The sequence below is a fragment of the Pieris napi genome, chromosome Z (genome assembly GCF_905475465.1).
Source record: "Pieris napi chromosome Z, ilPieNapi1.2, whole genome shotgun sequence".
NCBI classification, from domain to species: domain Eukaryota; kingdom Metazoa; phylum Arthropoda; class Insecta; order Lepidoptera; family Pieridae; genus Pieris; species Pieris napi.
Window position 1 is genome coordinate 11,983,404 of NC_062259.1, and position 26,249 is coordinate 12,009,652.

Here is a 26,249-nt window from a genome sequence, read left to right on the forward strand (position 1 = left end):
ACTTCTGTCTATGTTTCGTACGGTGAACTTGCTTAGAACTAGAACTCGCAAAATGACCACGAAACAGATACAGGAATCTGAGATCCAGATCTAAAAGATAGTAGCGCCAATAGTTTTGTTTGACAATTGATAATCTTCATATAAGAACTGATGCTCTTCCAAGCATATTCAAATATTCCTTAAAAGCATACTTTAAGACGATGCTATATTCATCGCAATTTCATATTTGAGACACGACAGCTACTTTCTGTCAAAGTGGAGATTACAACTGATATTAAAGCTATGCACTTGCTGTATAATAGCTTTGCGATTATTGTTTGAATTTCGAATGAAATCTTGAATATCAAGACTCTTCACTTTATATAAGAAAACCTGTCTACAAGTCTGCTGTTTGAAATGGCTTGATAGAAATCGAGAACAAAGCGTAGCTCTGTAATATACCCAACAATAGTTAGTTGAATTTAATTTCATAGAAACCTCTCCGACATTGGGAAATCTTCCCTGGAAAATTAGATAACTAAACCTTCGTCGTGGATTTGTCTACATATTATTGAAAACTTAGACTTAGAATATTAGTGCAGTTATTGAGTTTATCCCGAAGACGAACGCGGCGGACTGGTTTATGTAATTTAAAAGTTCGACGACTTTTCTGTAGGCATTATCAAGCTCTGCGACTTTTATCTGGAACTCGATCATATATCTCTTAGCGTTCGACCGTTTTATCTTCAACATTTACAAATCAGACTACCACAAAAAGTCTTTATATTTTTCGGTTTAATATTTAGTATATAACACAAATAACGGCTTTCTTTCGGCGCCACAGATATTTTTTCTATTATATTATATTATACTACAACCTTACAAACCGTACCTCTTTATAATATTAAATAAATAAAGAGTGTTAGTATAGATAGAGGAAAGATTTTTTGACTTAAAAGTAATCATTATTTTTTAGTCAATTTATAAAAAGAACAATAAATAAAACACATAAATCAGAATTCATATCTATTGACGAAAATTGTATAATTATCTGTTCGGTAGTTTTAGAGTTTATCGTTCATACAGACGCGGCCGATATATTTTATAATTTGTATCTTAATTTTGTGTATGTAACAATAAACACACTACACAATCACACTATCACATTCACGTTCCTCTATTATCTTTGAAAGCTACATCTAACAATAATTTATTATCTGCATTAAGTTTAATCAAAATACTACCTTACTTAAAATGAAACTTACGCTTACTTAGACTAAGGATGAGATTCAGAAACGAGACTTAGCCTGAACTATGACTCACGTATTATATAATAGGTTATAATATCAGGTTTAAAGTCACAATAGTAAAAATAATGGCAGACAAATCCCACAAAACCTGACGTACGAAAATTTCTCGTAGAATTTCTCGCGGAAAATTTAGAATTAAAGCGTTGGATAAGCTTTAAATGACTGAAATGCAAATTATAGAAATTATACGCCACAGACGCCTCAACCACTACAATTTGCGCGGAACGTGCTAAAATAAAATGTGAAATAAATGGAAATAATAGCCTGTATTTACCCCGATGGGGCATGGGGCATTTGAACTACGCCTCATACTAGCCTAGTATGTGTATAGATCTAGTTTATGTGGAGCCGAAAATTAAAGCGATTGTAAGAAAAATATTAATTGGCAGCCCTAAACGATTCTACTTCAAGGGCCTGATGAAGGCGGGTTTTGATTGTAACCTGTTTAGCCACTTGAATATGAAATTAGGTGAAGGGAAGCTACATATATTTCGTCACAGACATTTGCATCTGCCAGGCATTTTTGATCTCGTTGCTTTACTATCATTACGTATAGTTAGGACAACTAAATAACTAAGTTGGCTACGTGATCGTTTCTCGCTTAGGAGGAACAACAGAGGTGGGATGCCAGTGGTCGCGGGCCTTCTGCCGGCGTCATTCCTAAAGCCACCAACAACAACACTGTGTGGCATTCCGGCATGCCACAAGGCCGCATGCTACAAACTTAAAAATGTCGCACATTGTGACAAGAACCGTGCGGCATGGCAACATCTTCCGTCATTTGACAGACATTTTTCGTGCGTCAAAACTGTTTGTAGGTTGCTTTTGTTTTTATTTGTTTTGGAAACTATTAAAGAAATGTTTGCTAATAGCTCATTCGTTGCTTAACGAACCTATTTTATTTGAACCCAAGTGGTACGAGTCTAACATCAACGGATTTACTAATGCTTAAAATCGATAGAAAATTTGAATGTTTCATATTATCCACAGCTGCTTGTGACACTTTTGTATTTATACATTTGAAATATTTTATGTAATAAATACATTGTGCAGTCTGTTCGCGTACTGTTTATAGATGTGCATTCAAATCAAACATGGCCGCATCTGTTCAATTCGGACAATGCATTGATTAGTAAAGTAATATATTAATTAACGCGAGTGTAACAATTAGCTTTTGTCGAATAATCATGACGAGATGCATATTAAGCAGTCAACTCTGAACGATTGTGATTAATTATTTGCAACCGGCATTAGCTTTTGACCGAATATTAATACCATATTAATCAATTTGTCGAATTAAATTTTTGATTGATAAATATTTACAAAATTCACAAAGATACATAACGGAAAAATAATATATTTATGTGGAGTTTGATTCCATGGATAATAGGCCGGGTACTGGTTCTGTTCAGACACGCGGGCCCCTTCCTATCTACATGGAACCAACAACAGAGCTGGTGCGGCGTGAAGCAGCTGAAAAAGCTAAAGCATGCAAATACAGGGGTCTAGGCTCCGAAAATGATTTTGTCCCATTCGGTGTCGAGACCCTTGGTCCGTGTGGTCCTAGCGCTATAAGGCTTTTTAAGGAAAAAGCTAAAAGATTAGTCAACGTCACAGGAGACCGAGGAGCTGGCAGCTACCTCGGTCAAAGAATTAGACTAGCTATTCAAATGGGGAACGCTGCCAGTATCTTCGGAACCTTGCCTAAAGGGACTCCTTTTAATAATATATTTTAGTTATTACATTTTAAGGTTAGTTACTGTCGATAAAGCATTATTTATGATATATAACTTTTCTAAGAAACCGAAAACTTTCTAGGGAAACTATCCCTTCTAGGCGCGTTCTTGAATATGTGACGATCAAATAGAGACATTTTGTTCTTTAATATCGATTTTTAGGAGTACTTGTTTTGGGTTGATGCTTTTATCCTCTACCTTGAGATCGTGCTTTCAAATCCGGGCTGTGCATAAATGTATTCATCTTTCTTACAAACTAATAATTATTATACTAATAGACCACAAACACTGGAACACTCATTCGATCATTGGATAGTAGATATTTTACTACTTGGAAATTGGATCATAAATACACTTTATTGGGTATTTGCATATGATTACCATACTTATTTGTTTGTTTTAAAAATTCAATGTGTCCTCTAATAATCATTGTTCCTCTAATGGAGGCTGTTTCTACGGGAAAATTCTTTCGTATAAAAAGCTAATACACGAGATACTTAAGTAATAACAATAAAGTCCATTACAATCATTACAAATGTTGAATATACAGTTTGTAAGTACATTTTTTTTCTTGTTACTCAATATCCTAACTTCTTTTCATTGATCGGAACCCCTTCACGGGTAAGAGCCTCCTCCAGCTTATCAATTGGTTTCTACAAACGCTTCTATATCCGCCTTTATTTAGGGCACCCTCTTTTCGTTCTTCCCCTTGGTCCACATATGTCTTTAAAGTCCATCTCTTATCTGTGCATATGCCCCATCCATTGCCACTACTGTTTTAGGGCATAATTCAATTGAATACTTTGGGTCTGTTTCACAATGTATGGATAAAGTACCAAATAGCTATGCAGCACATAAATTATTTGGAAGATAAATTGTGCTATTTGACACTTCATAGTACTTATAACTTATGGACTTTATGTGACGAATAGCGCTATCTGACAGTCGTGAAACGCAACAATAGTGTTTATCCTACCAATAAGTAATAAATAGCTAATTTGGAACTTATGTAGAACTTATCCGTACATTGTGAAACAGACCCTTAAAGATATAACCAATGAAATAGATATCATTGTGTCCCTTATTGACTTTATGTCAGAGCCCGTAACATGTTACGTCAACAAAGTCTCACAAATCTATCTGTTTGTGTATCAATCGTTCAGGCATTATATCTCAATGGCTTGAGCTCGATGCTCATCCACTCAAACTAATTAAGGTAGTCGAGGCGAGCTTACCGAAAGCTCTACTGAATCCATGATGATCATATGTTGCTAATAAGGATCAAATTGTTCCCATTGTCATTAAAGTGAACAGTCAGAGAATTTACGTTAGTTATTATTTTCGTTTCTTTGTGTTCTTCAGTCTATACCCTTCTGGTTGTTGTTAGCTTCCATCATCCATTACTCCCCAGAAACTTTAACTATGCCTTTTGCTGGAGGTCAAAATAGAGGATAAAATAAGGCGGGACTCGTGTCCTTACTATGCGTGTATATTATTTTAAACAAACCTAATTCGTCCCCGTAGAGCGAAAACTCATTAAGTCCAAAAAACCTGTTTCGAGATAATGAGGGTTAAAGTTATGAAATATATATGTTGCCATAACTGTAGCATGTCATGACATATTTTAATGTTTTTAGTTTCATTTTGAAGGCAATCAAATTAAGTTAAAATGATGCTAGCTACCCAAAGTGATGCTTAAGTTATTACTGAGAAAAATTAAAAAAAACCAATTAATTATTTGTTAGTAGAATATCCGATGTAGTTGATATTCGCCCCTAGTTAGCGATTTTTCGCTCCGATCGAGTATATTTTTATGTTAAATAACTTGAGTTGGGTAATTTACGACTAGCTGGTAAGATATACAAAATATACATATTGAAAAAAACTTAAGAGTTAAAAGGCATTTTGTTTTATAATAGTATAAATAAAACTACTTGTATATAAAAAATCTTCAATACTTCCTATACATATTCTTCTAATTAATTTGCGATATTTGTTTCAAAAAAATGTCTTATGTTCCATAATAAACATATTTAATTTTTATTTTCATATTATATTTATGAAGATAAATCAACCGTTTTACAAAACTAGAAGTAAAATTTTAATATTTTCACTCCACTAACTCATCTTCTACTTCCTCTGTGCTATCTGGCTCCAAAAGTCGATAAATTTCGTCTTTACTCGTCTGTAAAGACTGATACCACAAGTAGAGCTCTCGTGGAATTATCCCTTTGGAACATAAATTAGTAAGATCTTTCTTTTTAGCATCTGAAATAGGCTGTGGCGCGGAGTATGCTTGAGGTATCTTAGTTTTTTAACGCTTCTAATAGTTCTTCTGTAGTTTGTGTTAATATTATTTTCGTCTTCTTCCCTTCTAATGAAAGTGGTGTTGGTCTGAATTTCTAACATCGAAACTTAAGAAGACCTGGACATTTTCTCTCAAATCGGAGAATCTTAATTTAAGGAATTTAATTATATTGCCATTTTTGTCTCTACTTGTACTCTCACAATTTTTTCACATCCAATATTTCCGAGTAATGCAACACTTTGACATCATAAGGTGGTGCTGAATTCCTGTTTCTCTTAGAGCGAAAGCGTGTTTCATGATCTACTTTCGGTCTATCATGAAATACACAGGGGTACGTCTTTGTTCCCACTTTATAGCACTATGCATGGAATCCACTTCCATATATGACCATTCTCTAAATATTTTTGTTCTATCACTTTAAGAGAGGATCCGCTCGTTGTATTAAACGTACAAATATTTAATTTTCTAGTATAATATAAAATACAAACACCGCTGATTGGTGTATGCGTAGATTGCATATCAGTGGTTAAAAGGAAATAACTATTATCAACAATAGACCGCTGTTTGCCCAATTCTTTAGCGTGTTTCTAAAAAATATGTGATTTAGAATCTTCCTTTGAAATGTTCTGGACGTCCAGAACTATCATATTGAGATTTGAAGTACATCACCATGAATATTTTAATCCATTTTTAGGTATAAAAGGATTATACGGATATGATTACTCACTTTGGAAATATTTTTAAAGTTCAAAAACATTACATTGAACAAACGTTATTTCGAGTTTATGAATTTTCGCTTTTTGGTGAAATAGCTGAATTTTAAAACTTTAGTGAGTTTAGTCTACCTAAATGCCTACTTATGGATTAAAAACGTTAGTATAAAAGATATCAAATCTTTTTGTTTTCAAGCTATAAAAGTTTTTGATAAATAAAAGATAGTTAACGTGATTTCAGATCTTCGGAGGATCACCAACTGAGAAGATGCAATGACCAGAGCCAAAAGGCTTAAATGGAGATGGACAGGACACCTGCTCAAAGCCCAGAGAGCAAAATGGTCGAAAAAAGTCACTCAATGGACACCTCGCTACAACACCAAGCGAAAGAGAGGAAGACCATGTGCGCGGTGGGCTGATGACTTTAAAAACGCCACCGGTCCTCTGTGGCAAAGACTTGCCAGGGATAGGAAGCACTGGAAACAGCTGGAGCCTCCTCCAGCTGTCCAGTCCAGTGTGCCACAAAGGCAAGCTGTACAAGAGGTCAGCTGTGCAAAAAAACCTTCTTAAGGAACTTTTTTTTATATACATTCATATTTTGTAAACTTTCTCTTGTATTAGTTGAAATAAAGGCTTTGAAATTGAACGTGATTTAGTCTTTTTTTATTAGGACCAAAGAATAGATTTATTTAATTTTCACTTTTTGTAAATCGGAAACTAGGATACCTACAAAGTTGACGGTTAGACAATTAAATAAAGAAAATATAAACTTTAGAGGTGTCAAGGAACACCCGGATGGAACGAAATTCCTTTCGATTAATTTATATGTTAATTGGTATCATAACAGTATGATAGATTTTCTCGACACTAATCTTACGACGAAAAAAAAAAGCCAACATCACGAGGTGTTCCCAGGCGGTCACCCATGCAAGTACTGACCTCGCCCGACGTTGCTTAACTTCGGTGATCGGACGAGAACCGGTGTATTACAATAGCAAATAGCAAAAAAGTGTCGTGACAACTTTTCCTAAGAATTTTTTCCGTCTAGCCCCCTTTCACAACGCGCGATAAGGAACTTCGTTCCAAAAAATAGTTTTAATGGATAGATAATTTGACTTTATTAGTTTTCGCTCTACGGGGACATGTAATGTTCATTATAAATGCAAATATCATTTATAATATTAAGTCTTATACCAAATGTGTTATATGACTGTATCAACGCTGAATAAATAATAACCACATACATTTTAATGACTGAGTTTCATTGTCAGTCAATAGCCGCACTGATGATCTGGTAAAGCTAGGGTTGGCACGTCCAAAATATAGTATATGTATAAAACAAAAATATATTTAATGCCAGCATTAAAGATACATTACCACAGGGACCAAACTTTTAAAATGTTATAATTTTTTTATTATTATAATAACTATGGTTAAAAATATTACTTTTGTGTTTGAAATAATTATCAATATATATTTATTTTATAATTTTCAGATGTTATCAAAAACTACTAAATTTTTTTTTTTATAAATGCACTGTCAATGTTTGCTATATTGAAGAAACGAACTAGGCAAATGAGACATTTATTTTATTTATGCAAGTGAGCAGTGTTGGCCTAGTGGCTTCAGCGTGCGACTCTCATCCCTGAGGTCGTAGGTTCGATCCCCGGCTTTCGGCGCATTTAACATTCGCTCGAACGATGAAGGAAAACATCGTGCCTAAGACCCAAAAAATTTACGGCGTGCGTCAGGCATAGGAGGCTGATCACCTACTTGCCTATTAGATAAACAACTGATCATGAAACAGATACAGAAATCTGAGGCCCAGACCCTAAAGAGGTTGTAGCACCACGGATTTAATTATTTTCTATATAATCATCACACAAGTTCAAACGAGGACAATCATACATTTATGAAATATGGAATCGAGTAGCCCGCGATATCGCGGCACACAAATCCCAAAGGACTTTTTGTATCGAAGTCGTATTTGTCGCTTACGTCTTTGTAGAATAATGTATATTTACAGTGTTAGCCTAGTGTTTTTTTTATATATATATATATATATATAAATTTTCCAATTTTTCCAACTCTTGTGGTGACCTTATTTTATACATATATTTTGTACAATATATACATACATACATTAAGAAATTTCCTAATATAATATATATAAATATATATATATATACATATATCCATACATACAAATACATAGTCCTAGTGGTTTGCGTGCGTTCGAATCACTTTTGTATGGATTGAATTGTCTATGATGGACCGGTATGTTATAGAGCCAAAAATCGAAGAAACATCGTTACGAAATAGATTCTGTAAAAATTATTCTATAAAATAGTCTATGGTATAAAAAAAAATGTATTAAAAAGGGCAACCCTAATGTTCTGATGACAACTTTTTAACTACTATAACAAATATTAATGCGAATTTGGTATTCATATTGCGATGCTATTCAAGGAAAACCATTGTTCTATGGGAGTCAAAATTTAAATGAATACACAATCGGCTATAAATACGAGTACCAATATTTTGACATTATTATCTTCCCGAATATATCATATAATTAAAACTATATATTACTAGCAGACCGGCCAAGCGTTGCTGTGGCTACGGTTTTAGTTATATTACATAGTAGTAGTAACCTATTCAAGGGAAACGGTAGGAGAACACCAGTCATGGGGCCCACCATGCCTTTTTGGTGGTAATGTCATTAAATTGTAGCTTATTTGAAACGTTGGTACTTTCAACACAGCGCCATCTGTTAGAATTGTGACTATCAAATAATAAACAAATATTTTGCAAAATAATACTGCGGGTATAAATTGAGATGTAAGCTATCCTATCTTTTAAGTTGGATCAAACTGCACACGGTATGCAAATTTGATTGAAATCGGTTCGGTAGTTTAGGAGTCCATAGCGGACAAACAACGTGACACGTAATTTATATATATTAAGATAATAAATAGTACTATTAGTATTTTATTTCAGGAATGATATTTTAAGCCCATCATGATGTACTTAAGTGTATCAGTAGCGTGGGGGTGAGAATACAAACAAAAGACGAATCGTTGGTGTAGTTCGCTCGATTGTGATTGGTGAATGGTGTTATTACGTTTGGTAACTGTTTACTTTAGCTCACGATCGAATGAATCCTGGTACATTGTTGCACACGGACCTAAGCGAAGTGAACACTTTCTTTTCACTTGTAGAAATTTGCGAGTAATTTCGTTGTATGTCAAAAAAAATTATAAACGATTTTAAAACAAATGGTGACTTTCACCAGTATAATACGCGAAATAGAACTAATTTGAGTGTACGACCAACCAGGCTCCAAAAGATAAACCACTCCTTATATGGAAATTGTATTCGTTTTTACAACAAACTCCGAAGCGAAATTAGAGAATTATCACTAAATAAATTCAAGGCCCTCGTTAAACGAAAATTAATCAATAAAGCTTTTTATAAATTTGTGGAATACTTAGATGATCCTAATCCTTGGCATTGATTTACTCCTGTTCAAACAATTTGTATGACTCAATACTTGGCGATTAAAAAGAGTGGCGGAAAGTTTCTTGCCAGTTCTTCTTAACCGCTCTACGCCCTTGACTTGCGAACTGGTCGTAAATAAAAATTTACAATTAATTTAACTTCTTTCTGACGATTCATAAGTGTACTTGTTTACCTATATGAATAAAGATATTTTTGAGTTTGAGTTGTATTTTATGTTACTGCTTTTTGAAGGATGATATAAATGGATTTCGTTTACCTGTTTTGGGATTATTCCGGTGTCGGACTAAATTATAGGGATTAAGGATACTATGCCGAGGGAGTTAATTTCATTTTATAGATCTGTATATTTCGTGATTTTATGAGTTGTTTTTTTGGCTATTTTTGTATTTTGGGTTTGGGTAATGAACTCGTAGTAGTATTGTTTTATCAGTTAATTAGGCTCTATTAAACTACAACTTATGAATCTAGAATCTTTTCTGGGATATTTTATGTTTTTACATATGAAATAACGTTTTGTCGTACTGGCCACTTTGAGCTGAAATATCTCCAATTTTTTACTCTTTTTTACAGCTATTTCGTGCAGTTGTTTTTAGAAAACCTTTATTCATTTCATATTCCCGTTTTAATTTTTATTCTTTGCGTTACTCTATTAATGAAAATAACAACATTAAAAATCGCGTTATTTACGAGAACGAATTCCAGCGTGGCACCAGTGCTGCAGAAACGGCTCGAAGGATTAATGATGTGTATGGCGGCGGTATCGCAAAATAAAAAATAGTGCGTTTTTGGGTTCAACGTTTTGGTTCTGGAAATTTCGACCTCCAGAACAAGCTCTGTGACCAAAGTTGATAACGAAGAATTGAAGGCTATTGTGGATTCGGATCCATGGCAAACTACGTCTGAGTTAGCTGCAGTGAAAAAAAACACATGGCGATTAAAAAAAATGGTGGAGAGTTTATTGCCAGTTCTTCTCTTCCGTTTTACGCCCTTGATTTGAGAACTGGCACTAAATGTAAAGTTAGAAGCATTTCATATACTTTCTTTTTTTTTGACGATCATAAGTGTAGAATTATTAAAATTAAAATAAAATTACCTATATGATTAAATGATTTTTAAATTTGAATTTGAGTGTTAGTGATAAAACTGTAACAATCTACTTGAAACAAATTGGGAAGGTGAAAAAGCTTGACGACAATTCGGGTGACAAGTGATGCAAATCGACAAACGCGCGTCGATTTCTGCGGTACATTACTCAACCGGCACAATAATGAAGAGATTTTAAATCGAATGAAAAGTGGATCCTGTACGATAATCAGAAGCGCTCATTGAAATGGCTCAACCCAACCGAATCGGCCAAATCGTGACCCAAGCGAAAATTGACTCCGAAAGAGTGACTTGTGAGCGTTTGGTGCCGGGGTAGTTCACTATGACTTTCTTAAATCTTGCCAGACTATTACGGCAGATGTCTATTATCAGGAACTGCAAACAATAATGGACTAGCTATTCCATATTAAACAACCAAGGCTGGTCAATCGATCTAGGCCGCTGCTTCATGACAACGCTAGACCACACACTGTACAAAAGACTGCTACCAAATTAGAGGATCTTCAATTGGAATTTCTAAGACATCCACCGTACTACCCGGTTGCTCCAACAAATTACCTTTTTTTTTTAAATTTGGATAACTTCTTGCAAGGTAAAAAAATCAACTCTGATGGGGCAGCCGAAACTGCCTTCAAAGATTTTATTGGATTAGATGGCAAAAGTGCATAGATAGGAACGGTAGCGGTACATACTTTGATTAATAAAATATCTTCTATTTAAAAACTACTTTTTGTTCCTCACAATAATTGCACATACTAATTATTAATAAATGAAAGACAAATAAAGAGCTATCGAACTGGTTTGGAAAACAATTCTTTTCGAATTCCGAACGTTTTTTCATTCGACTCCGTAAGGTTAATTAATTCTTTAGAATTTTCAAAGCATTTTCCAGCTGGTCTAGAATTTTCTAATAATCTGAAATCAAAGGCGATTGGAAGCGAGTATATACTAAAAGCTAAGTTGATTATTAAAATTTCACATATTTTGAGCGAAATTGGTTTTTGTATGGAAGAGCAATTTGAATGAGCTTTCTCTGAGTATATTTCAATTGAATTTAGTTTACCGATTCTGTTTTGATTTTGTTTTGTTTCAATTACAATGCTCAATATTTTTATAGACCTCGGTCACTTATACGTGGGTTACACTGAAAATGTTTAGAACTGGCCAGTTAGAAACATTTATGTATTTATTTATACTTCATTGCCATAATTATACATATAGAAAAAAAAACAAAACGTAAATAGGTTACATAGGTTATTAGGCAACGGGCGGCCTTATCGCTAACAAGCGATTTCTTCCAGGCAACCATAAAATGGAACAATAGAAAAAAAAGAAACACCTACAAAGGGTAAAGTACAAGAGATGCATAATTAATTAACAAAAAGATACTAAAAATAACATGCAAGTATAACTAAAATTAAATAAAATCTAAAGAAAAAGTATAAGTAATAGTATGTATAAACAGACATGAAAAAGCTCAGCCTAAGGTTAATTGACTCACAATTAATATATAAAAGTAGTAGCTAATCACGAGGCAGAAAAAAGATGATGAAGAAGGAGATTTTTAAATAAATTTAAAGACTGAGCTCGTCTGATATGAATTCCATAGCAGGATACTTTGCACGGTGAAGGAGGAGTGATAGAACTCAGTTTTATGAGTGGGAGTTTCAAGAATTAGATTGTCTAAGGAACGCAAATCAAAACTACCGCCAGAGAGGAACATAAAATTTTGCTTTAAGTGACTAGGGGTTTTAGGATTAAAAAGAACATTATAGAGAAGTTGCTAATGAAAACTTTTTTGAATTTCAATTTTAGAACTCTTTGGTAACCTAATGTAGTATATTGCATTCATTTGTCATTTGTTTTTGTGAATTGGCGGCAAATCTAAAACTCTTGTTACACGTGAAAATGAACCTAACGCGAGAAAATTTTCATTCATTGATTTATTATGACTTTCGTTGTAGGTTTCGAATTGGTTCGGAAATATTATAAAGTGAATTGTTGTTCGTTTGTTTTTAAAACTCGTAAATGGCTGGATCGATTTAGTTAATTATGATATATATTCCCATATTTGAGCAAATAAATGAATAAATAGAAATTTAAAAAAAACCATTGCCGCTACAACCTTCTAAGGGTTGGGCGTCAGATATCTGTATCTTTTTTATGATCATTTGTCAATCTAATAGGCAAGTAGATGAGCCTTCTGTGCCTGACACACACCGTCGACTTTTTGTTTCTAAGCAAGCCGGTTCCCTCACGATGTTTTCGTTCTCCGTTCGAGCGAATGTTACATGCTCACGTAAACAGAAAGTCCATTAGTTCTCAGTCGGGGATCGAACCTACGACCTCAGGGATGACATTCGCACGTAGAAGTCACTAGGCAAACCCTGTTGATAATTATAATAGTAGCTTCTAAAAATTCGGAGGTCTTGGACTTTATTATTTTCCTTTTAATTTAATGACGTACTTTAATAGGTTTAGCGGCACTAAATGATGGAGCTTCGTTAAAACGCTTGCTCTTTTAATATAATTATTTTTAATTTTTTAATCACTCGATTTTTAAAGGATTTTTTTATGTTCACTTCAGAGCCAGCCATACTACCTTAATCTTACCTTCTAATGTATTATACTGAGACTAAATCATTTAGCAAAATGCGAATAGCGAATTATCATATTGACACCCTGTAAAACTTTAAATATTTTCATTTCAAAGAAAATTTATCTTTGCTAAAAGCATAATATGCTCAAACATCTTTCTAGTACATTTATAACGAATAAACAGGATTATTCTTTGTAAATTTAAGCATCTAGCCATCAAAGCGATATTGAGACTTTTAACGTACCGGATATTGCATTAAATAATTTCGTTCTAGGGGCTTCTAGTACTTTGAAGTGAGCTTGCTTTACCTAATATCGTTTCATATATTAAATGCGTCAATGCTGGAGGATTATTAAATTATCTGATATAGACGGGCCTTTGCGGAAATGTGAGTCTTCATGTCTGCAAGCGTAGGCAAGCCATTTTTCTGGCAAAGATTAATATATTTTAATTTATCGATCCCTTGGAAAATAGGACGGGCGACGTATAGGATGCATTTTTTTTTTTGAGTCTTTCCTCCAATTTCGATTTTGTTCCCTTTGGAGTGGACTCTTGGGCCGTGGGGTTAAAGTGCACAGGCGCTTATGAAAGATTTAAGTTGGTGCCTGGTAGATAGTACCGGTGACCCCAGAGCTGGTGCTTTCCTCGCTCAACGAATATGTATCGCAATACAGCTTTTTAATAATTTCTAATTATTTTTATTATAACTTTGTAGGTTAAGAAAATTGTAAATTATTCGTATGTAGCATGATTAAATGATAACCTTTTAATGGTTATTTATTTAATATAATAGACTGTTTTTATGATTTTGTCTCAGTATGTCGTGCATATTGCTGCACATAAATGTGTTTATTATAGTATTTTCTCTATATCATCTGTAATATATTGTTAGTGTGCCTTATAAATAAATAATAAACGGGACGAGAGAATGTTAAACGAAAGACGGACGTGTTCTAATTGAGTGATTGGTCGACATCATCTGTAGTCCATCACGAATGGTATTCAGAAAGTGTGACATAATACAAGGTAACATGCTTTTGATGAAATCGATCTTCAAAATAAATAACAAAACATACGCCGAAATCTAGGCCATTACGTTAAGAACCCCTCAAAGTTGTTGTAAAGTACTTTGAGGTTTAATATTCTCGAGTGGTCTCTAGACAAACGTATGACAATACATGCGAGATTATTTTCCGAAGTACCGCTGTGTAATACAGAACTTATTCAAACTGAAATAAATTTTATATTAGGTCCTTACATATGAAATTGGCGTTTTGTAGTACTGGCCACTTTGACCTCAAATATCTCCTCTTTGGTTTGGAATTGCAAATTCAATTTCTTACAGCTATTTACTATTGCATTTCATTTTCCCGAACCATAAACTGTAAACAACTGCGGCTGGTCAAGCCCTCTACTCGACACAGCTGCTTCACGACAACGCTAGACCACACACTACATAACAGACTGCTACTAAATTAGAGGTCCTAAAATTGGAATTTCTAAGACATCCGTACTACCCGGACCTTGCTCCGAAAGATTAGCATTTTTTTCGAAATTTGGATAACTTCTTTTGCAAGGTAAAAAATTCAATGATGGGGCAGTCGAAACCGCCTTCAAAGGTTTTATTGAATCCCGTCCGAATGGTTTTTTATGTAAAGTGATCAATGAGCTACCTACAAGATGGCAAAAGTGCATAGATAGCAATGGTACATGTTTGGATTAATTAAATATATTCTATTTTAAAAAAAGGGTGCGTGTACTTATGTACGCGCGTAAAAAGTTATACTTCTTTGGCATTATAAAAAATAGTTAATTACGATTAAATAATCAAAGACTGGAAAAGGAGTCATTATAGTCAATAAAGTTCAGTTTACATTTGAAAAATTTAATAGATAAATATTTATTATTATTCTCTTACATTAAGTGTAACATAAATTCTATTATTATTCGAATGTTGTTTTTAAATTATGTCCAATGCCGTAGCATCTTCCGTGGGCAACTTCATTCTGTTAATTTTGTGTCACGGTGCGCGCGCGTCGTAAAATATCACTCTCATCAATTTTTCATAACGCGCCTAAAGAAGTATGACTTCAAAAATGTACTTTTTGTTCCTCCCATACATAACGCGAATTGCATATGTAAGGAACAAACATTAAAAGAATTGAATCATGGGAGGTTTATTTCCATAGTTTGGTTCACGGTTCAGCTGCATAAATAATGTGTGAATATTTTGTGTAAGCGCACAACCCTGAGGTTCTAACCACGTCTGGAGCAATAAACGTTTCTCTGTCCGCATCTTACACTCGCTTATAAGTTGAATAGAAAACATCGTGAGGACTAGCATGCTTCAAAAATCAACAGTACAGAAAGCTGACATATAAGAAATACAGAATTTTATCAAGACCATGTAGCGCCACAGTTTTTCTTAATAGGTACTTCTACAACGAAAATGAAGTCAGTACACGAAATTTTCAGGTATGAATAGTAGGTATTCTGTTAGTATAATTAAAAACAATGAGATGACATTTAAAACCTATGTCAAATTGACAAAAAGGAAGGCGAAATCTGCGTTTATATAAATAATTCGATTACAGCGTATCAAAATTAAAGATTTATAATTGCAAAGATTTTAGAGCTACAACTGTGTTTAACGGCTTGGTAACGGGCTGGCTTTAATTTGATCAGGAGATAAATGAAGCAAACAATTTAATCTTAGGGTTTTAAAGCTTTTCATTTAGCTTTATTTCCAAGTTTGTACCACCAAGTTTCCATTGCTACTTTTTGCTACGAGCCACGCGATCTATATACCACGGTATAAAGTAATACGTATGTTACACTGGTTTATTACGTTCAATTGTATAAAGCTTATATAACGAAATGTATGACAAGTATACAATAAGTGTATACAATTAATGTATACTTGTCATACAATAAGTATATGTGTGACAATACACACATCAGTCGGCGTTTAAAATTCTACTGACGTTTAAATAACTCTTAACCTACGTGTGTTACACAAACAATAGTGCCATTTAAGAAAACTCTATTTTACCCTCTGCATTTTACTTAAAATAGAAAAATAGACTTTACAATCCGCGTTCCACAAATTGAAATGCAAATCGAATTGCAATGTGTCAAGCAAGCACGTTTCCAAGATATTCTGCGAATTTCACGAGCAGCTTTGACATATTGTGTACGTATACTTATTTATACCTATACTTATCTCACTCTTACATGTATAAGTTTATAAGTACGACGATAACAATCATAGCATTTTAGAGCGAGGGGTTTGCGAGTGGCGATGTCGCGATACTCAACACCACTAGGGACTTGCCAGGCCTGCTAAAGTCGTGGTATTGGGAGGTTCACATATAATGTCTGTGCTGGTGGGAATGTACGCCTTTAAGCCCTATACAAAATTTGAAGACGGCTGTTTTCATTTATTAATAATAATAAAGCCCGTTTATTTTCAATTTTTACACGCTTTATATTAGCTTCACCTGTATGTATGTATGTATGTAACCGACTCCTTCGGACTCGATTTTGACCCACTTTAAACGGACAGATTTTATTCAAATTTTGCGCACCTGTCAAAGATCAAAGATCGATGATAATGCAATAATCCGAAATAAAATTTAAAAAAAAATTTAACTAAAAAATAAAAAATAAATAATAGTTTAAAAAAACTAAAAACACGCTTTTAAAGCACATCAAACTAAAAAGTGAAAAATAATTCCTAATTTAGGCTGAAAATGGTAATGAACAAAAAATACTGGTATTATTGTGAAAAAGCGAGGGCGCTCTGTGCCATATTTTTCGTCTATAGAGCAACCCAGTATTTTTTATTATTTTTACAAATTTTGAATTGTTATCCTGCCTCCAGTACCATTGATGGGAACCCCTTCTCGAGTAAAAGCCTTCTCCAGCTTTTTCGAATTATCTCAATGAAATCTAAATTACATTAGCAAGGCCATATTAAATATAAATAGCCACGTTTCAGTACAAAGGCAACTTTTATACCAATGTTTGTGGCATGTGAATGCAGACCTCACAAAGCATTGTAGAGTAATTCTAGTAAACTCCGCATTTAAATAAACGCTTTAAATTTTAATGCGTGGCTGTAATTCATTAATGCGACATTTATCGTATTTAATTATTAATCTGATTTATGTATCAATAAAATAAATTTTCATATGTAATACCACGACTATAGTCGTCATGACAACTATATTAATTGTTTGCAACGAACCTTGAGGGAAATACCAGATAATTTTGAAGCTCGAGTGGTATTCGGGGGATTATTTTTCCGACCCAAATGTCGGCCAATAGAATTGCACCATGAGACAAAATGTACAGTTAACAAATAAGAATTTCATAATGAATAAAACAACTACTTAATACTTTTCTTGAAGCAACGACCAGAGAAAATTTTCACAAAAAATTGTCAGTATAATACCATGTAAGTTGTACCACGTGACGTCGAATGGTGCAATTCTATTGGCCGATATTTGGGTCGGAAAAATAATCAAAAATATTGTAATGTTATGGTAGTGAAAAATTGCGTCAGAACTTTCTTTTAAGGTTTGATACTCGGTTTTTCATGTAAAATGCGGGGCTTAACTATTTAGAGGGACAGCTATAGGAGACTATAAAAAATATTGGTTGTTTGTAAAGTAGGTTTACGATCGAGATGTTTACGTGATAACGTCTTATTGGTGATATAAGTTTTTGGGAAGTAAGGAATTAATGAAGATAACAATTTTTTTAAATTTTAAATTACATCTATCGTTTTATTCACACTTTTGATGACAAATTTCGGGTGTAAAATGACAAGTTTACTTATTCGACTATGATATACATTTTTCTTCATACATTCACGGAATGACTGGCAGCGCTCGAGATGAGACGGGAGATCGGTCCGTCTCTCTCTCGTTATACCTGCGATCGCGCTCGTGAGGTTTTCGTGTGACACAAGTTTCTGAACATGTCACCCGACTAAAACGATTTTAAAGACGTTATCACGTCAATAAACTGTTATAAGTCACTGCTTTCACAGCTAAGCTCCTAATAACACCTACTTTGTATAATTGATACCCTTTCCAATCATTCGATAATTGGGTAACATTGGAATTCTCTAACGAACTACCTATACTAATAATTGTAACTTTAATGAAACTTCATTTGAAAATAGTGACTTGCGATGAAAGTATATGAATAATCGAAAGCCTATTACAAATAATGCTATACGCAGGGAAATCTGAGTTAGGGCAACAATAACTTTCTTTTGTTAAGACATAAGTACATCGCTATTTCATTGTCTGCTTGCTTTGAATGCAACAAATAAAAACTTTCAACAAAGCTTAATTTCAACATGTACCAGAAAAAGAGAAGTATTGAGAAAAGTTCATGACACACACAGTTGACAGCTTATAAACTATAAAGCTTGTCACTGCTGACAAACAAATATAAATTGCTAACAAAAGGAAAAATCTGAAACAGTTTAATAGAACAATGAATAGTCCTCGTGTTGAAATGAACTTTTAAACTGAGGGTATGCGCGCTCGAGTTTTAAATTGTAGACAATATGTTACAAGCGTAACAAATTTTATACAATACAAGTTTAGTGAACAAATCCGTTTTAAATGTTTCACATTTTCCTCAATTTTTCCACGATTTATCAAAGAAATTCCTGAAATATTTTTGGAATGAGATATTAATGCGGTGCTTTTTGGTAATTATGGTTTTTTCACTTATGTACCCAAGTTTACGTAGTGTACGAGCTGTATACAGGGTGTGTGCAGCCAATACTTTTTTTTTTTTTTTTTTCTTTAGCATACCAATATATACTGATATCCTATATGATATATAGGTAACATATTTTTATGGTTTTATCCCGCATTACGGCTTGAGATGTTATATGAAGAAATATACAAAATTATAAACGCGAATTAGCACATGTGCTTACGAGTAAAAGCCTCATAATCAAATATTATATAATCATCGCATATTAATAATAAAGTTTATCCATAACAGAACAAACTAAAAATCCCCTTTTTTGAAGTCCATTGAAAAGGATTTCGAACACTATTTACGATACGTGAGTATGAATTGAATATCAAAAATCTCGTACAAACACCAGTTCAAAGGAAAAATCATACGAAATATTGTATTTTAAAAAACAAAAACCCGCGCAGAGACTATTGTGAACACACGACTAGGCTTACACAAAAGTAAAAAAAACAATCAAAAGCGGATAAAAGAAATATAGCTTCTTTATATATCTATTACGTAATACTTATATAGTATATATTCTAAAGATGTTAAGCTTCTAATAATACTATCACTAATAGCCTTGAATACAATGGTTAATTTAAATCCGGGACTATTATTCGTAATACCCATAGACGCTCCTCGGAAGACGGCGCCGGTGAATACTAAGTATCGTATTGCTTCTAGATTCCTGTTGGTGAAATATAATAATATGATGAGCGGAATATAATTGGCTATTATGAATATAAAGCGTAACTTTCCTCTGTTTTGAACAGTTTCAATATAATGAAACTCGAAGACGGCTGGAGCTATTCGAGTAGTATTATTATATTTAATACTTGAAACGAGGAAAATTTTCTAATGAATTATTGATTGGAAAAATAGGTAAATTTAGTTTTTATTTAGCAATTATATTATTCATACCATACCAAAATGTTCCATATATGTAGCTACAAAAAGTTCGCGGTTCTTTGATTAATGTTATTCAGCGTGTTTATGGGTGTGTGTTTTTGTTAGAAATAAATGTTTTGTCTATGTCAGTGTCAGCACAGTCCAGTTCTTCCATAAGAAACGTAAATACCATAACTTATTTTTTCGTTTAAAATTGTTTTGTCGTTACATAATTACAGATGGGTCTTACAGGCCTACTATCTATATACTGAAAGTCTTGTGGTGTGCAACCATAGTGTACACCATGAACTCCGTTTCTTTCTATGTGTGAGTGATACGTGCGACGGTGGAGGCCAAGGATTTTTGTCAAAGGCCAGCAGCACCGGTCTGTTGCATAGATACCCGTTAACAAAGACGTTGAATGCTGTCTCCTACATATCGACAGATTTATATGTTCGCAGAGTGACTTCAAAGTAGCGATATTGATGTATATGATATGTTTGATATTATATACTTTATTATATTTTTTCTCAACATTATCGTATTGGCATAGTCTCTAAGGATAATGTATGTATTTCTGTATATAAATAAATAAATTCTTAATCCTATACAATTAGCAATTTTATGGAGTGTAAAACGCAAACGCACTATAAAGGACTGAAATTTTATATTTGTCAAAATAATTGTGATTTATATGTATAAAGGAATCAATGAACCGAATTCAGAAACCCAGACCTTTGGGTAAAAGATGGGAAGGCAAAGAAAGTATAAGTACTAGATTAAGTTTGACTTTAGCATTAAGCTAAAAGCTCGCTACAAAACGAACAAAAGATGTACTTTTGCTATTCTACGTATACTCTTTTACCGACATCTGATGTCGTATTTCCACACAAAACCATTTGCTAATAGGTATTAAATTCGGCTCTTTTTACCTATTACTATTGGTCTACCTTTTAGTATTTTTTGTTACAGGTTTTTTTTTTGTTAGAGGATGCAAACGGGATGCTAATTGCTGTAAGCGGCCGTGGTACTCACAGTACCAGTAGGCTCGCAAGCGCGCTGTCGGCCTTTTAAGAATTGGTACGATCTTTTCTCGAAGGATCCTAATTTTATAAAAAAAGTTATCGATAGATAAATTGGACTAATTTTTTTTATTTCACTATATAAGAACTATTTTTTATAGTATGATATCATCTTTCAGTGCCTAACACACGTCGTATGTTTTTGGCTTTAAGATGCCGCTCTCCTCGGCGCAACTCTTCTCCTGTCATACTGTTGTTTAATTTTAGAACGAAATGATATAAAATCACTAAACTAAATTTGGAGAATGATCATAATTGTACATTAACGTAACATTATGACGAAGATATATTTATCTGCATTTTCATTTATTTATTCATCAAGTCGATTGATGTCACAGCTTAGAGCTTTGAGCAGTCTTGGCCTAGCGTCGTAGGTTCGATCCCCGACTTTGTTGACTGTTCTGTCAGAGACAATTAGTTAAATATCGTATATATAAGGCTTCATAAAACGAGACTTTTTAGTGAAATAGTTTGTTTTTTACTCCAACTACATATGATTTAATTAAATTTTCTTATGTTTTTTACTTTTTTAAAGATATAAGGCTTCATAAGACGAGACTTTTTAGTGAAATAGTTTGTTTTTTACTCCAACTACATATGATTTAATTAAATTTTCTTATGTTTATTACTTTTTTAAAGATATAAGGCTTCATAAGACGAGACTTTTTAGTGAAATAGTTTGTTTTTTACTCCAACTACATATGATTTAATTAAATTTTCTTATGTTTTTTACTTTTTTAAAGATATAAGGCTTCATAAAACGAGACGTTTTAGTGAAATAGTTTGTTTTTTACTCCAACCACATATGATTTAATTAAATTTTCTTATGTTTTTTTTACTTTTTTAAAGATATAAGGCTTCATAAAACGAGACGTTTTAGTGAAATAGTTTGTTTTTTACTCCAACTACATATGATTTAATTAAATTTTCTTATGTTTTTTTTACTTTTTTAAAGATATAAGGCTTCATAAAACGAGACGTTTTAGTGAAATAGTTTGTTTTTTACTCCAACCACATATGATTTAATTAATTTTTCTTATGTTTTTTACTTTTTTAAAGATATAAGGCTTCATAAAACGAGACGTTTTAGTGAAATAGTTTGTTTTTTACTCCAACTTTATATGATTTAATTAAATTTTCTTATGTTTTTTTACTTTTTTAAAGATATAAGGGTTCATAAAACGAGACTTTTTAGTGAAATAGTTTGTTTTTTACTCCAACTATATATGATTTAATTAAATTTTCTTATGTTATTTACTTTTTTAAAGATATAAGGCTTCATAAGACGAGACTTTTTAGTGAAATAGTTTGTTTTTTACTCCAACCACATATGATTTAATTAAATTTTCTTATGTTTTTTACTTTTTTAAAAATATAAGGCTTCATAAAACGAGACGTTTTAGTGAAATAGTTTGTTTTTTACTCCAACTTTATATGATTTAATTAAATTTTCTTATGTTTTTTTACTTTTTTAAAGATATAAGGGTTCATAAAACGAGACTTTTTAGTGAAATAGTTTGTTTTTTACTCCAACTATATATGATTTAATTAAATTTTCTTATGTATTTTTTACTTTTTTTAAGATATAAGGCTTCATAAGACGAGACTTTTTAGTGAAATAGTTTGTTTTTTACTCCAACCACATATGATTTAATTAAATTTTCTTATGTTTTTTACTTTTTTAAAGATATAAGGCTTCATAAGACGAGACTTTTTAGTGAAATAGTTTGTTTTTTACTCCAACTACATATGATTTAATTAAATTTTCTTATGTTATTTACTTTTTTAAAGATATAAGGCTTCATAAGACGAGACTTTTTAGTGAAATAGTTTGTTTTTTACTCCAACTACATATGATTTAATTAAATTTTCTTATGTTTTTACTTTTTAAAGATATAAGGCTTCATAAGACGAGACTTTTTAGTGAAATAGTTTTTTTTTACTCCAACTACATATGATTTAATTAAATTTTCTTATGTTTATTACTTTTTTAAAGATATAAAGCTTCATAAGACGAGACTTTTTAGTGAAATAGTTTGTTTTTTACTCCAACTTTATATGATTTAATTTAATTTTCTTATGTTTTTTACTTTATAAGATATAAGGCTTCATAAAACGAGACTTTTTAGTGAAATAGTTTGTTTTTTACTCCAACTACATATGATTTAATTAAATTTTCTTATGTTATTTACTTTTTTAAAGATATAAGGCTTCATAAGACGAGACTTTTTAGTGAAATAGTTTTTTTTTACTCCAACTACATATGATTTAATTAAATTTTCTTATGTTTTTACTTTTTTAAAGATATAAGGCTTCATAAGACGAGACTTTTTAGTGAAATAGTTTTTTTTTACTCCAACTACATATGATTTAATTAAATTTTCTTATGTTTATTACTTTTTTAAAGATATAAGGCTTCATAAGACGAGACTTTTTAGTGAAATAGTTTGTTTTTTACTCCAACTTTATATGATTTAATTTAATTTTCTTATGTTTTTTACTTTATAAGATATAAGGCTTCATAAAACGAGACTTTTTAGTGAAATAGTTTGTTTTTTACTCCAACTATATATGATTTAATTTTCTTATGTTTTTTACTTTATAAGATATAAGGCTTCATAAAACGAGACTTTTTAGTGAAATAGTTTGTTTTTTACTCCAACTATACATAATTTAATTTAATTTTCTTATGTTTTTTATTTATTTTTATTACTTTTGGGTTCGTTAATTATTTTCATTATATATTTTATGTTTTATTTAATAGCTGTGTTGGCCTAGTGGCTTCAGCGTGCGAGTCTAATCCCGGATAGAGTTCGATCCCCGGCTGTGCACCAATGGACTTTCTGTCTATGTACGCATTTAACATTCGCTCGAACGGTGAAGGAAAACATATTGAGGAAACCGGCTTGCCTTATACCCAAAAAGTCAACGGCGTGTGTCAGGCACAGGAGGCTGATCACCTACTTGCCTATAGACAAATGATACAGAAACAGAAATCTGAACCCCAGACCCAAAAAGGTATAGGTATATAGGTATATAGGTTGTAGCACTGATTTATTTTATTTATATTTTTCAATCTAAAAGCTCAGCGCAACGGGCCTTATCGTCTATAAGCGATGTCTTCTACACAGAGAAGTTAAAAATATGACGATAGTTAAAAAAAATTAAAAATTAAGTAAATGTTATAAAACGTATGATAATTAAACTGAAATACAGCTTAAGATAATTTTCCGTCGCTTGATATTTTGTTTAGTAAGGATTACGCCCTATTATTTAGACCACTATGGTGTCTCCTAATAGAACGTTTCCGTAATTTTAATTTCACAATTAGAAATTGTCATGTAACTCGACGTTTCGAAGTAATATCGATTCGAGTAATGTGATAAATTAACGCACTAAAAAATGATGGGATTTCAAAAAATGGAACCAACTTCCAAATGCACTAAAAAGCTTTAAATATCAATATATCTTAATCGTTTTAATTAGTCATGTCTTCGATAAATTATTACGTATTAAACGATAATTATTTTATTTTATACGGGTTACGCGGTTATTTTTTGGAAATCGAACTGAACATACACAAAATTAAATTGCGCGTTTAATATTCTTGTCCTTCGGGTTTTTTAATTACAAAGAATTATATTTTGCTAGAACCGTTAATCTATTAGCTTTCGCATTTATTAATAAAATAAAAGTTTTAAAATTAATTTTAGTAAACTTATACATTTCATAATTTTCTGGAACCAAATTAATTCAATAACATTTGAATTTTTTGTCCACTTTTAAAAAATTTTAAGAACACTTTACGACTGTTTGTTCACAAATAAATTGAACAAACATTTTAAATATAATACCTGGCCACTCAAATATTATTTTTCAATCAACACATCCAAGGCGAGCAAGGGCTAATGTTTACATTACTTAAGTAAATCTCGAAACGACATGAACGCCAAACATTAATCGTGACACCGATACAGGAGAAATACCGGTTTTCGCAATGCATTTGAATTCGCAGTTCTAAATTTAAAACGCGCCAAGAAACTTTTCAAAAGTTTACTTACAAAGTGTGGGCCTCTTGCGGTGTCTTAGGAATCGCTTGTAGACCCTGGTGCAGGCATCGTACCGCGTTTCGGTCACATTGGCAGCGTTGCGGGCATTCCGAAAGGGATAACAGGAATATGTTGAACAGGAGTAGGTACTTGAGGATAGTAGGAGGCCTCATAGTGAGGCGAGAGGAGACCGCCGCGTCCGAACCGTTGCAAGCGAATGATGCTGCGAGTGAGCTTCAGCCGCGACTTCCACGGACTGACGTAGGGTTACCACATGCATTGATTTCAGTTCGCGTAAAATCATGGCAATATTATAAAAAAAATTAAGCAATAATAAATCATGTTTTTATGAATTTCTTATGAAAATTAAACCCTATTCATGAAAAATACATAAGTCTGATTTCACTGTTGTCATTAGCGACCAATTTGACGGAAACGAACGAACCTTAGTTAAACGAGTGTAATCAGATTGATTTGGATTTTATGAATAATTGGATAATTACTTTAAAATGATTTCAAAATAAAAAAATACTTGAAATATTCTTCTCACTAGCTATCACACAAATATATAGTATTAACGAAATTCTTAAATGATATAGTAATATAAATATGTATAATTAAAAATAAATATATAAGAAATTAAATCAAATTTGAAAAAGTTCCTTGTGGCAGTGTTCCTTTAACGCTGGCAGCATTTTCTTGCGATACTTATTTATTGTAATGTAATAATATCCAGCGTATAATATATGTTAAAAAGAATTTCTAAACAAATACGTCTTTTGAAAAGAGCGTATTTTTGATAGGGTTTTCTTACATTACGAGTACCAATGGGCAGTAGTTCACTTAAAACTATAATTTTTGCCTATAAATTAATTTATAGCCAAAAATTTTCACTTATCCACATTAACATACAGATATTAATTTAATTTACAAATAGACTTTATAAATCTATTTATAAACAATAACGTAAATTTTACACGTATTAATCTTATTTTAAACGTAATAAACGCAAGGAAATGGAAAATAAATATAAATAATAAAGTTAAACCTAACAAAATCACGTCAAATAACGAAAACAATTCCCGCAAAGTTATCACATACTTATTTAATAACGTTGTCTGAACTCCCAATTAATCGGTTTATTTTACGAGATGGTAACACCGAGTAACGTAACAATAGCAACATTT

At 32.4% G+C, this 26,249-nt stretch overlaps 1 protein-coding gene across 1 annotated transcript in view; it reads right to left on the reverse strand.

Moving 5' to 3' along the window:
* The window catches only part of LOC125062136 (peroxidasin), a 35,458-nt gene extending 10,158 nt beyond the window's left edge, over positions 1-25,300 (reverse strand). The window contains exon 1 of the mRNA XM_047667726.1: positions 25,075-25,300. Coding sequence (XP_047523682.1) covers positions 25,075-25,235 — 161 coding nt within the window. The 5' untranslated portion in view covers positions 25,236-25,300. The remainder of the gene's footprint in view (positions 1-25,074) is intronic.
* Positions 25,301-26,249: the final 949 nt, after the last annotated feature.